Here is a 13479-nt window from a genome sequence, read left to right as displayed (position 1 = left end):
GACGAATTGCAAGCTTGTGTAAATGTTTTTGCAGTAAAACATGTAAGCAGTCAAAATGATTGTTAGACTATTTGACGGCACATAAAACCTATCATTGAGCTCAAAGGGTTAAAGTATGGTTGGTATTTCAGCAAGAGGAGCTACAAAGTATGGGACCGAGGAGCTACAGCACCCATCAACTTGGTGCTAAAGTCGAAATGGTCTACAGTCTCCTTAGCATGCTTGGCTCACAGGACCGCAGTGAAATGACACGAACTCTGCTTTCCCTCAGTAATTCACCCGAGAGCTGTCTTGCCATGAGGCAATCCGGTGAGTATCCTCATATTACGGCATCTCTTCAGTGGTCAGTAGAACCATGGACAAAAAGAGTTAAATATAGACCGTCAGCCGTGCTGCGGTTACCATGGTTACCATAAGTTCCGGCGCACACCGCTGTAGTTTACGTAGCGCGTACGCTGTAACTACCGTGGCGATCCCAGCGGTGTGCGCCAGAACCAATGGTAACCGCAACACAGCTGACGGTCTATATTTAACTCTTTTTGTCTATGGTAGAACCCCTCTATATCCTTACCCTACTAACACCTTATCAGTTACGATCCCTATTAGTTACTAATCATTCTAACTTTGCTCTCTCTCTCTCTCTCTCTCTCTCTCTCTCTCTCTCTCTCTCTCTCTCTCTCTCTCTCGGTTTTAAAATGAAAACCTTTCAAAATGAGTCAATAATGTATCCGTATCAGTACTGATAATACTGAATGAAAAGAATTAGTTCTGTAGCCTTCAAAATGTAGTGTAGCTCCCCCTGGTTCATGGCTCCTGGGTTTCTTAGAGCACCTCCTCCAGCCTCAGGTCCTTAGCAAAATTTTTAGTTGGTAGGGTTTTCCGTATGCCAATAGGTTAAAGGCCTCAAAAGTAAATAAAGAAGTGCCCCGTTTGACCTTTTGTGTGGCACAGGTTGTCTTCCCCTGCTGGTGCAACTAGTGCACGGAGGTCAGGAGAGCCCAGCTGTGCGCCGATGCGCCGCGCAGGCCTTGCACAATCTGGTGCACTGCCATACGGACGACAAGAAGGGACGAAGAGAAGCTAGAGTGCTGCGACTAGTAGAGCACATTCAGGAATATTGCAGCAACCTCACTTCCTTTCAGTCAGAACCTGGCCAAGGTAACTAGTTCCTTTCTTATTGAACAATGATGATGTACTTGTGATTGCAGGAGCTGCTTACGATTTTGCTGTAATTGTGGGTAACTAATGTAACGATTGATGGCAAAGTCTGATATTTAAGATTTAATGGTGTATAAAAAAAAAAAATTATATTCTATGATTTTTATTTTATATCCCACGTTCACATTCTAGGAAGCGTTTCTAGCCTGGATTTGTTTTACACATTACTTCAGGCTAGTCCTTGAGGGTCATGGAATTATTACATGGATAAAATCCATTAGTGATTGGCGGGATTTGAACCTGGGACCTTTGGGTCAGAAGCCCCACGCTCTACCACTAGACCAGCTCGCTCCCCATTATATTGTATGATAGTAATCACCTGTTTAAAGCATGGTTGATTTGCTTATGGTAAGGTGAGTTTGATGTTTGAAGCTTCAGACCTTTTCTGTGGTGAATAAAATGCTGCACAGAAAGCCAAACTATACCATAATGCAAACCAGAGTGGCACAAACCAGTCTACTGATCTACCTTATCCTTTGAGCCAATCAATCAATCAATTATCTTTATTTGTCTTTGTACATAAATACAAGAAGAGAAAGCTGGGCTAGGGGTTACAGCGCAGGACTTTGGTCCCTGAGGTTCCTGGTTAAAATCCCACCAAATTATCAGTGGATTTTATCTAAGTGATGATGCCGCAAACCCTAGGTGCTGAATTAATATGAAGAACAATGACGGACTCGTGCCTAGCAACCTAGGACAAAAAATTCTGTAGGCCCCTATGTATACAGTAGTGTTATAAATGTACATTGACACAATCTATCTGACATTGGTGGTCATCTATGAAGGATACAAGTAATAAGTATTAAGTATTGTGTTCGCTTGGGGGTGCATAGACCAGGTTGCCTGGTCGGGGAGTCATACGTTTTGCTCTACTAGTTAAGAAAACTCTTTAATCGCAAAAAATAAACAAATCTGATGGCATAAATCAATTTATTTTAATTTAATCTCCTGGCCATTATGACACCAAATTTGAAGTAAGTCTGGAAATCTTTGTGGACGTTATGAGTTTGCATTCAAAATAATTTTCAAAGTTCACTGATTTACTGGCAAAGCGACATTGAGCAACAATTGAGCAATCCTGCCAATCTCGTCTATCTCTGTTAAAAAATTGTCTTAATATATGTCCAATAATTGAATGTGAAGGATTAGCAAGTCTGTATAGTCTTAGTCTGCACAACCACAATATCCAACACTCTGGAGAATTTTGTTGTTTTCTCAGACTTTTTGACAATCAGTTCAAACTTCAAGCAACCCTAACAACCTCTAATATTTTCGCAGAAGACCCACACCCCTGTGTACACATAGCTGCGCTGATGAAGCTTTCTTTCGACGGAGATCATCGTGAAGCCATGTGTCAGCTAGGAGCTCTACAAGCCATCGCATGTCTTATTCAGGTGAAAAAATCATGTTTCCATTGTATCAGATTTGATTTATTTGTTTTTTAACATTTATTCTTCTATACATTCTTATTTACAATTTATTACGCTATCACAATCTTCAGGAAAACCAGTTCATATTAATGGATGTTGTGCTGATATTTCGGTCTCGTTGAATATATCCATCTACCAGTGTATTCTGTTACTGCTCTAAAGATGGCAATCTGCAATAAGGCCATAATGTATACCATATTAGTGATATGACACAGTTTCACAACATTAGTGATATGACAGAGTTTCATTGTGAAGATTGCAATTGTAATAAATTACAAACTTAACCATGCAAAACCTTGTAGGTTTAAACCTTATGGAAAACCTGTAAATAAGTCTAGTTTTGTTGTGTGTTTTGTTGTAATTAAAGCTTTTAAGACGAAATCATGACAAAGTAATATTTTTTTAATTCTTGACTCGCACATACAAATTATACTTTATTCTGGAAGCGTTTTTATTGCGATTACTCAGATAAATGTACAAATTCAACAATGTACAAATTGAACAATTATTTCGTATCAGTATCATCACATGAAAACAGTAAAATAGTTTAGAACCATTTAACTGAGTTAAAATTACGTCAATTGCCTAATATTCCTCAATTTAACTTTAAGCCAGTATTGCAGGTTGATGTTTTGAAGGCTATAAGACGGATAACGTCTGATGCCACTGGTTCTGACAGAATCCCAATTTCCTTAATCAAACGTATCTTGTTTGCTCTCCTCCCAACAATAACTTTCATATTCAACACCTCACTGAGATTGGGCATTTTCCCAGAAAATTGGAAGACTGCGCTAGTCCGTCCCTTGAATAAGATCTCATCCCCATCGCTTCCGCAAGACTACAGACCAATAAGCATTCTTCCTGCTCTCTCTAAAGCCCTAGAAAGAGTTGTTCACTCCCAAGTGTCTGACTTTCTGTCACAAAACAATATTCTTAATATATTTCAGTCAGGTTTCCGTAAATATTTTAGCACAGAAACAGCAATGCTTCATATCACTGATGATATACGATCTGCTATGGACCGTAGCCAATGTACCATTTTGACATTATTTGACTTCAGTAAAGCTTTCGACACAGTAAACCATAACATTCTTCTAACCAAACTCCAGCTTATAGGATTCTCTGACAATTCATTAAAATGGATGAGATCATATCTTCAGGGCCGAAAGCAGTGTGTGTGTCATGACAACTTGACGTCCGACTGGAAACATGTTCCCTGTGGAGTTCCTCAGGGCTCAATTCTTGGTCCACTGCTTTTCACAATATACATAAATGACATAACTACAGTACTACATCACGTAAAGTTTCATTTTTATGCTGACGACTTGCAAATCTACTCTCATTTTAAAGTCAGTCATACGAATGAGACTATAAACTTAATGAATCAAGACATCGACAACATTGCTCACTGGGCAGCAGAGAATGGACTAAGACTCAATCCTGACAAAACAAAGCCAATCATCCACCCACGGTTACTTAGCACACTTGATGTAGACAATTTACCAAAACTTACCGTGAACAGAACCACTTTGACATATCAAGACAAAGTAAAAAGTCTTGGTTTGACATTAAACCGCACATTAGACTGGACTGACGCGGTGGTAAATACTTGTAAAAGAGTATTTGCAGCCATTCACACACTGAAAAAGATGCAACGACTCCTACCGTTTCATATTAAACTCTTACTGGTCAAATCACTCGCATTTCCACACTTCAACTATTGCAACACGGTGGTTAATGACATGACTGTGGCTTTGGCTACAAAATTACAACGTGTTCAAAATTACTGCATTAGATTTTTGTTCAATCTTAGACGTGACGATCATGTCACACCATATTATATAAATGAATCAATTTTGAAATTAGATGACATCAGAAACATCCGAATACTTTCAATTACTCATTCAGCCATTAATCTTGGAACTCCAAATTATCTAGCCAACAAGTTTGAATTTTTGCGTGAAAGAGGCGCAGGGAATACTCGCTCTGGCTCGTCCACGCTGCGTATTCCTCATCACAGGACGACTCTTTACAACAAATCTTTTTTAGTAACTGCATGCCGCCTTTGGAACTCTGTACCTTATCCCATTAAATCCTTAGAAAGCCGATCCCGACTGACGGTGGCGCTGAAATAATATTACCTTAACCGGATGGCCGTGGCGTGGCGGGATGGCGTGCATTAGGCCTGGGTGCAGCAGAGGGTGTATGCGTGTGTGATTGTGTGTTAGGGAAATGCATTTATGTAATGTTACACCTATTTGTTTATTTCAATCTTAATTGTTTTATTTTGTTAATGTTTATCAGTATTGTTAGTTTTCTAGAGGTTAACTGTAAGAAAGGACCGTGAGGTCCTAAGTTCGCCTCAATAAAGAAGGATTTTCATTTCATTTCATTTTCATTTCAAATTCTTTAAACTGTACCATCTATGTACATCATGGTCACAATTGAGGAAAGCCAATGATAACAAAGCAATTGCCTTTAATATGTTCAAGGAAAGTGGAATTAGACTGTTTAGTAACAGAAATCTTTAACCATAAATTATTGAACATGTGTTGCAAACTTCCTTATTAATTTGTTTTGCTATCATTTCATCAGCTTTTAACTTCTGTTGACTAGGGTAATAGTAATTTGGGGGATTGTGCAATTCACCCTTCATACTCATAGCTCTCTTATAAATATTGACAATTGCCTTACCTATTCAACTGTTTTCTTGATGTAGATGTGTCTAGAATAGTTTTTATTTTATAAACACAATGTAAAATGAAAAGCAATATTTTAATTAATTGTTTTTCCTACAGTCACCCGACAAAGTTGGCTTCCTTGTACTGTTTATAGTACAGAAAGCTGCTAATTGCTGCATATTTATACTTTGTCGTACTGTTTATACTTTGGCGCACATCAGGATTCCAACGAAACAACACAAAACAGCGTTGTTCTATGCACGTAATCCGTGTACGCTTGGAAATAGGTTAGCAACACTTAAAGATAATAATACTAAGAGCAGCTGATTGACTATTACAACTACAATTTAACCTGTCGTTTTGTGTTTATAGTTTAGGTATTTCTGTACTTTCTAGACTTTTCTTTTAAACGTTTTTAAAACATTCCAACGATCTTAATAAACAAGAAAATACCTTTAAAGAATTTTTTTTGGCGCGGAAACCACTTCAAATTACAAAAACATACGGAACTATATTCTCAAGTCGCGGAGCACATTTCTTGCCGAGGAAAATTAGCGGAGTGATACGGACCGGGTACTACTTTCTCTAGGGCACCTATTTGTGTTGCCAGCTGAACCTAAAAACTTGTTGTATAGTGTTTGAAAGACTAATTATTTATATGCTTTATAGTGACTGTAGGAAAAATATAATGTGTAACACGAGTGCAAATGGCCTTTGCTGCACTCGAGATCATTCCGCACCCGCCGAGCCCACTAGTTACACAAATAACTATTTCATGTCACCAACAAAATACTTGGATAATAATCAGCTGATAAGCACAAGTCTGCTGGGCATGTTCTCTATGTACCTCTTCACATTATGATTCTTTAAGATTGATATAGGGAGTCGCCTCTGTGTTCTAGTGATGTGTCAAAACCGAATCTCAAATCTCAAAACCATCAAACTTTGGAAAAGTTTCGGTTTTAAGATTCAAAAGTTTCTAAATTAGTTGAAGATTTTGGCAGTTTTATTTTTGAAACTGCTGACTTTTTTGCATCATTATTATTGTTTTCAACAGTGTTTTCACATAAGCTGGTAGCAATATTAACAGTAATTAAACAAGTAAATTGTATTCTGAACTTCAAAAGGCATCTCAAATAGGTGGGGGTCTCAAAGGTTTTGTGTTTAGGTTTTGAGATTTGAGATTCAGGATTCAAATTTTTTAAAGTTTCGGTTTTGGTTTCAAGATTTTAAATTTCTGGTCTTGACCAATAGTATTTTGTTCCACCAGAGAGTTCTACTAGCAATGTATTGAATAGCTAGATAGAGTAATAAAAAAGCTCAAAAAAAGCTCAAAAAAGTGGGAAATAAAGCTCGTCTGGTAGTTAGAAGCTCGCCGGTTCGATTGTGAGAAAAGTCAAATGCTTTTCTATAAATCAAGGCTGAATTTGCTGATCTTGATGATAACTGATCATCACCTGACTAAAAAGCAAGTTCATCTCAGTCGGTAATGAAATAATGCAATGTTAACTTTTCTATGACATAGCTGTCATCTCATTCATTCAATTCTCATCATTCACTCATCTTAGCATTAAAATGCACACCCTGGTGTGTTGTATCTAATCTAATCTAACCTAATCTAGGTTGAAAATAAAGTTCACAGTGCTAGAAATGACAACCATGACTGTTTGATGGTGAGACACCATGGCACCCATTGAAAACCTTATCTGCAGCACCAAGGTCCTTCCTTCCTTCCTTGAAATTCCTGAGTATCCTTGTTATTTAGAAAATCATTATTTCAATCAGAATTCATAGTCCTACTTCTGGATATTGCTTTATATTACTCAAATTATTTTGTTACCTTATAATATCCTTGATTGTTGTTGGTAAACTACATGTTTTGTGACAACTACCACATCATCAGGGTTATCCTCTTCTCAGGTTCGTCATAAACTTAAAATAGAAAACGCAGAATACTCTTGTTCTGTGTTTTCTATTTTAAGTTTATGACGAACTTGAGAAGAGGATAAACCTGATGATGTGGTAGTTGCCATGAAACATGTAGGCCAAGTTTGCCAACAACAAACAAGGATATTGTAAGGTAACAAAATAGTTGTAGCAATATTTCAAATTTGTGAATAACTTAAACTTTTTGAAGTGTTGTTAGGGATGGACGGCTCTCAAAATTTTGGGGGATTCAGGAAAAATATGTTCCCAGTATTATTCGGGTGTGATTAAATTAATTTGAAATTTTCCAAGACGGGTTTCTTTCCAAATGTTAGAAATTTTACTGTGATCACAAGTGGTGACTGCAATCGTGAAAATGTCTTCAATTTCGTTGCTATTGCGGGAAATGGTGATGTTGTCCACACAATCTTGAGATGTTCACAATTTGTTTGCCATTGTGTTTGACGATGTTGACGTCCCTACGATCACAGGAGATATTAATGATAGAGCTGTGATCACAAATTATAGTGATGATGGCATAGAACAGAACAATAAAGAACGTAAATTGATTTTTTTGTTATTTTTGCCATATGCAAGAATTTTACCCAAATTAAAAATAACAAACTTGTGTTTTCTAGTTGCAGAGGTATATACATCTCATTTTGTTCCAAAAATTAGGAAGGAAATAAAAATCTCGTCATAAACTTAATGTACAGTCCATCCCTAAATATTTATTGTAGAGTTTCTGTTGATAAACATCTAACAATAGGTTTTAATTTGTGTTCAAGTAAATAACAGTTATTAAAAGTCAAACAATAGATTCAATATCACCAAATTGCTTATCTGAGGTTTTTGATTTACCTTGAATTAGAAATCTAAATACAGTAAATAATAATTTAAGTTTCAACACAATCATTACAAGACCAAATCCTTGTCCAAACTATTCCATCGTAAGACTAAATATGCATTTTTCACTACATCACAAGACTTAAAGTAAATAATAAACTGCACTATTTGATGTTCCCGTGTTATGCAGATTGTCTTCTGCTGGTGCAACTGGTCTATAGAGTGCAGTTGTGCGCTGATGTGCCACACAGGCCTCGCACACTTTTGCTCACTTCACATTTGATACAACAAGGTTACCATGTTCTAGGAGAGATTTATCTCACAATATTGAATGTATCTTAGGTGGACAATGAGGCTCACGGTGCTGAAAGTAGCAACTACGACTGTGTGACGGTCAGACGCTACGGAGGTATGGCCCTCACAAACCTCACCTTCGGAGACTGCAACAACAAGGCGTTACTGTGCTCTATGAGAGGGTTTCTCGTTGCTCTGGTCGGGCAGTTGCAGTCTCCTAGCGAAGATCTTAGACAGGTAACATCTTAGGCTGGTTTAAGATTTGGGGTTTCAGCAAATTAAACATTTTGATGCTGGAACTTTTTATGATCAAAAATCAATACAGTTTCATATGCAAAACATGAAATTTCCATATTCAATCAAATCAAAGTTAAAATAAATTTGTGTCCTCTATCCTTTTTTTAAAAAGAAACAAAACAGGTGTTGTGTACAATTCATAATTAATTACTATTGCCACCAACTTCCGCCCAAGCCAAACACTGTTTATTTACTATGGTCCCTTCCACAGGCTAAGCAATGCATTAGTAAGCTTGCTATGTATTGCATTGTGTAGCGCCGCCTAAGCTTAAATGGGCGACTAGAACTGGTAGGCGAGATTTGATGAATTACTTAAGCACGAGTGAGTTAGCCGGTGGGGTTCTCAAAATTCCACTTTTGATTGTTTGATTCAGTTTAATTTAACAAAATCCTTTTCCTTGACTTAAGAAACTTAAGAATCGATGAGGCCTTGACTTAGTCAGAAGCTTGACAGGTTGTCTTAGCGAGGAATTGATGTTGTCGGTGATGTCATTTAAAATTTACTGATTCCTTCTTGTATTGTACTTCCTTGAATGAATGAATGATGTTTCTCATCAACCTCTTTTTTTTAAATTAGAACTTTCATAACAGCTCTTAGCACTTTCATAACGGGCGCAATTAAATTGCTGTTAATTAAACATTTTTGCTCAAATTAAATTAAATAATTTATTGTGCCATACCAGCGAACATCTTCAAACGAGTGCACAAGGTATCTTCTCTGAGCAGTCTTTAAAATAAAAATAATAATGTTATGTCAGTGAGCTGTTTTACTTGCCTATTTCATAACTTTTACTTGCAGAATCATATTGTTAAGCATGTTATCTATTTTATAATATTGATTTTACAAATAAAGATAAGTTTTGGTGTAAACAAATAAAAACATTTGCAAGTTAAGGGTGTAACATAGATCACAAGGACCTAGGTTTTTAGGACTTTTTTAGAGAACAGCAGGCTTACCTGAATGGGAAAGAGTCCAAACTGGCACAGGAAATACAAAACTTGACACTATATACATTCTGTCCCATTCAGGTAAGCCTGCTAATCTCTTAACAAATCCTAAAAACATTTGCAAGATTAATACTGAAACTTACAATTGGTTTACATTGATAAAATGAGAAGATAGAATCAGACCTACAAACTACAAGGTATTCATAGCAGAACTACAAAAATACTAAATTCATCAGTCTAAAACATCAATCTTTAAGTATCAAGTAACAATTTTTCAGACTTTGTGTTATTTTTAGAATGATTTTGGAGTGACTTGTTTTGGCTATGTTTACAGAAGTAAAACATGTCTCACACTGCTTACACTTAACAAAACGTCATACCAATTCATTGTAAAACAAAAAATTATAAAACCCTTAACCCTAGCACTGGCAAAGGCCGGATATACGGCGCGAACGGCCACGGCCGAAATGGCAACGCCGGATATACGGCGCCAATGCAGGTATTACGGTAGGCCTATATATAATTTTTTTTTTTTTTTTTAGGTTTGTTCACTTTTTAGGTCTACTGTTGTAATAAATAAGTTAAATAATACAAACCAGAGTACCCTGGAATTATATATTATATAAGGTGTACGATTTTGTACATGACCTGGGTTGGATGATTATTTGGTACTAGTGCGAGGGTACGATTGACATAGTAATAGGGCTATCAAACAAAATACACAAAATAAGCTATATAAACTATATGTTTTTGGAATCAGCACAAAATTTATCACAACTTTACAATTTACCTTATGATGATAAGTCTTACATCTACTTAGCTATACGACGGAATATAAAAACATAAAAAAAATAATAATAATGCCTACAATTTGAAAAAAAAAACTAAAAAAAATTTTTTTTTTGGTAACCATGTGAACCACCTATATTATTGTTTTTTGTCTTATTCTGAACAAAATGATATATAACAATCCATAGTTATGTTGCTATTTCTAATTTTTATAATGGTTTAAAAATGATATTACATAATCAATAATATCCCTGTGCCAGTACAGCATTACACTATTGCCAGCTCTAGGGTTAAAAGCAATATTTACAAGCAAAGAATTCATTAAAAATAAGAATGCCTTCGGAAAGGAAACGCATCAACAACGTGTTCCTGTATTGCGGGTATTGCATTGACTTTCTGCAGGCGTTTTTCGTATATGGGTACTGACTCCCTCATGAATCGAATAGTTTTTTGATCACCACTGAATCAAATTGCGATTCGATTCATCCAATCAAATGGGAATTTCAATGCATTGCACACCCCTAAAAATAATTTTTAGTATTGTAAAATTAAAAAGAATAAAACTCTAGAATTCAAATCCAACACAATCAATTATGTATTTCATCTCTACAAAGTAAAAATAATTTCTACTAACTCTTCTAAAGAAACTCCCTTGTAAAAGCAGAATATCAAATTAATTGTTTTTTGAACTTATTTTATTTTTACTGTCAGGAACCTATTTTCTCCTGTGATGTCATTGTGTATCCATTCCTTCTTCCTTAATGCATTCTTATGTGCTCTTCCAAAACCTAACCTCAAAGTTCACAACAATTGTTCACATGTGTAGGTGACCGCAAGTGTTCTACGTAACTTGTCTTGGAGAGCCGACGCCCAGAGCAAGCAAGCGCTGCGCCAGGTGGACGCTTGCACTGCCCTCATGGTAACGGCGATGGACGTCAAGAAAGAATCAACCATCAAGTCCGTCCTATCTGCCTTGTGGAACCTGTCTGCACACTGTAACATGAACAAAGTAAGTGCTTTATATAAGTCAAATCAATAAAATCAAATAGTTTATTGTCATAGGCAATTTACATTTGAATTCATCGTTATGCCCCTGAGCTGGAGATAATTATTATGATTGACACTACTGTGTCATCTTCAGCCGAGCACTAGTGAAGAGTTATATACCAAATGGCTTCGTCATAGTTCATTTAACACAAAAACACTACGTGTTTGTGTTGTGTGTGTGTTTTTGTGTTAAAAGAACTACAGTAGACTCCCGCTTATCCGGACGACTCCGGACCGACGCCAGTCCGGATAACGGGGTTTCCGGTTAAACCGACGTCCCCAAAAACTCGTTAAAACGGAACGTTTAAATGCATACTGTAAAGAGTGTTTGACTTAAATTTAGGAGAGCATTGTATTTAGACACGTGGTCACATGTCTTAAATCTTTCCCACGAGAACAGTCGTTTCAGTACCGCCCACTTCCTGCCAATATAGTCCGGTTAAACTGATGTGCTGTTAGAACTTGTCGGTTAAAGATATTTCATTTCCGCCGAGTGTAGTCTGGTTAAACCGATGTCCGGTAGGCAGAACATAAGCCTTTAATCTTTTAACAATAGAACTGGACATTGTATACCCATATCAAGATGTAGTCAGTTTATCAGTTGGTTGTGCTGATGAGAATAACTAGTTTCTGACAAATCACCAAGTTTTAAAAAGCTAACCTGAAAGGACAACTTGTTGTAACTGCAATTTGTATGTCACTTGAACTATTACAGTTACAAAAACTAGGGGAGAAAATAGCATTTTCCTACAGTTACCTAACAATGTAGGCCTACATGTTCTCTCACTGATTTGAGAAAGCAAAGTGGCCAATTTGCTCATCAGTGAGACAATGTTAACATTGTCTCACTCTAATTACTTTGTCTCACTCACTCCAGATTTGCAACGTGAAGGCACGAAATAGTGAGCGTGTAACATGCAGACAAGGTCGTATGCGTGCGAAATACGTTGGCAGCACTGGCTGTAAATCAGCTGGTCAGCTGTTGTACTGTTGTATCATGAAATGTAATATTAAAAGTTCACTTCTGTGTAAAAATATGTCACGGTTCTTTACCAATTTATTTGTTTTATGGTAACTGTAGGAAAAATATAATGTGCAACTCGAGTGCAAAGTGCAATTGCCTCACTCGAGAAAACATTCCACAGTAAGTATTTCTCTCGAGTGAGTCAATTGCTCCCTTTGGTCACTAGTTGCACAAATAACTATTAAGTAATATTAGATTGTTGCACACTAAGTGGCTCATTTAAGGATATGGTCTCATTCAGCTACAACTCATACACTAACTTATTAAATATAAAAAATTGGCTACAGCTGATCTATTTAGGTATGATGTGTATTTCAGTATATAAAAGTCAATATTCTATTTTAAGGTCTACTTTGTTCACACCACATTTTAATTTTAGTATAAAGTGAAACTTAATTTAAGATGAATTTGCCATTCCCATCACAAATCTTTTACAACATTGATGTGGTTTTCATAAATTTTTTTTTTAGTAATTTCTTTTTATAGAAAAGTAATGAATCCGTGGTATCTTTGGGTAACAAGTATTAAATTTTGTATTTAAAAGCTATTATTATTGATTTGGATTGCTATACTAAACTTATTTAGCAAATCAAAAAAGCTAAGCCTTTTAATCTTTGTTTGACAAAGTCCATTATGATACAGTTTTTTTAAAGATTGCATAATTGACTACGTTAACATTCCTTTTGACTTCTCTGTCACTACCCAAAATGAACCATAAAAATAAACTTTCTCTTGTTTCAGTTGGTAAACAATGTTTTTACTTGATGTTGGATGTCCTAATACCTAACGTGTTTTTACAGGCTGACATTTGTGCAGTGAAAGGATCTTTGAAGTTTCTAGTGGAGATGTTGAGGTTCCTTGACGCACCTTCCAAAACCCTTGCCATAGTTGAAAACGCTGGAGGAATTCTCCGAAACATATCTAGTCATATAGCCGTTAGAGAAGACTACAGGTTAGAAATTATAACTATTGACATCTT

At 36.3% G+C, this 13479-nt stretch overlaps 1 protein-coding gene across 7 annotated transcripts in view; it reads left to right on the top strand.

Annotated features, from left to right (window-relative positions):
- The window catches only part of LOC128999158 (adenomatous polyposis coli protein-like), a 172968-nt gene that overhangs the window by 85954 nt on the left and 73535 nt on the right, over positions 1–13479 (top strand). For all 7 annotated transcript variants that reach the window (XM_054425533.1, XM_054425529.1, XM_054425534.1 and 4 more), the window contains 6 exons: positions 132–309; positions 952–1158; positions 2497–2612; positions 8444–8632; positions 11256–11438; positions 13301–13452. In XM_054425533.1, the coding sequence (XP_054281508.1) occupies positions 132–309; positions 952–1158; positions 2497–2612; positions 8444–8632; positions 11256–11438; positions 13301–13452 (1025 nt within the window). The remainder of the gene's footprint in view (positions 1–131; positions 310–951; positions 1159–2496; positions 2613–8443; positions 8633–11255; positions 11439–13300; positions 13453–13479) is intronic.

Source organism: Macrosteles quadrilineatus, unplaced genomic scaffold (assembly GCF_028750875.1).
Source record: "Macrosteles quadrilineatus isolate MER2022 unplaced genomic scaffold, UCM_ALF_1.0 Scaffold_7__1_contigs__length_78375512, whole genome shotgun sequence".
NCBI classification, from domain to species: domain Eukaryota; kingdom Metazoa; phylum Arthropoda; class Insecta; order Hemiptera; family Cicadellidae; genus Macrosteles; species Macrosteles quadrilineatus.
This window is presented reverse-complemented; position numbering and strand designations above follow the sequence as displayed.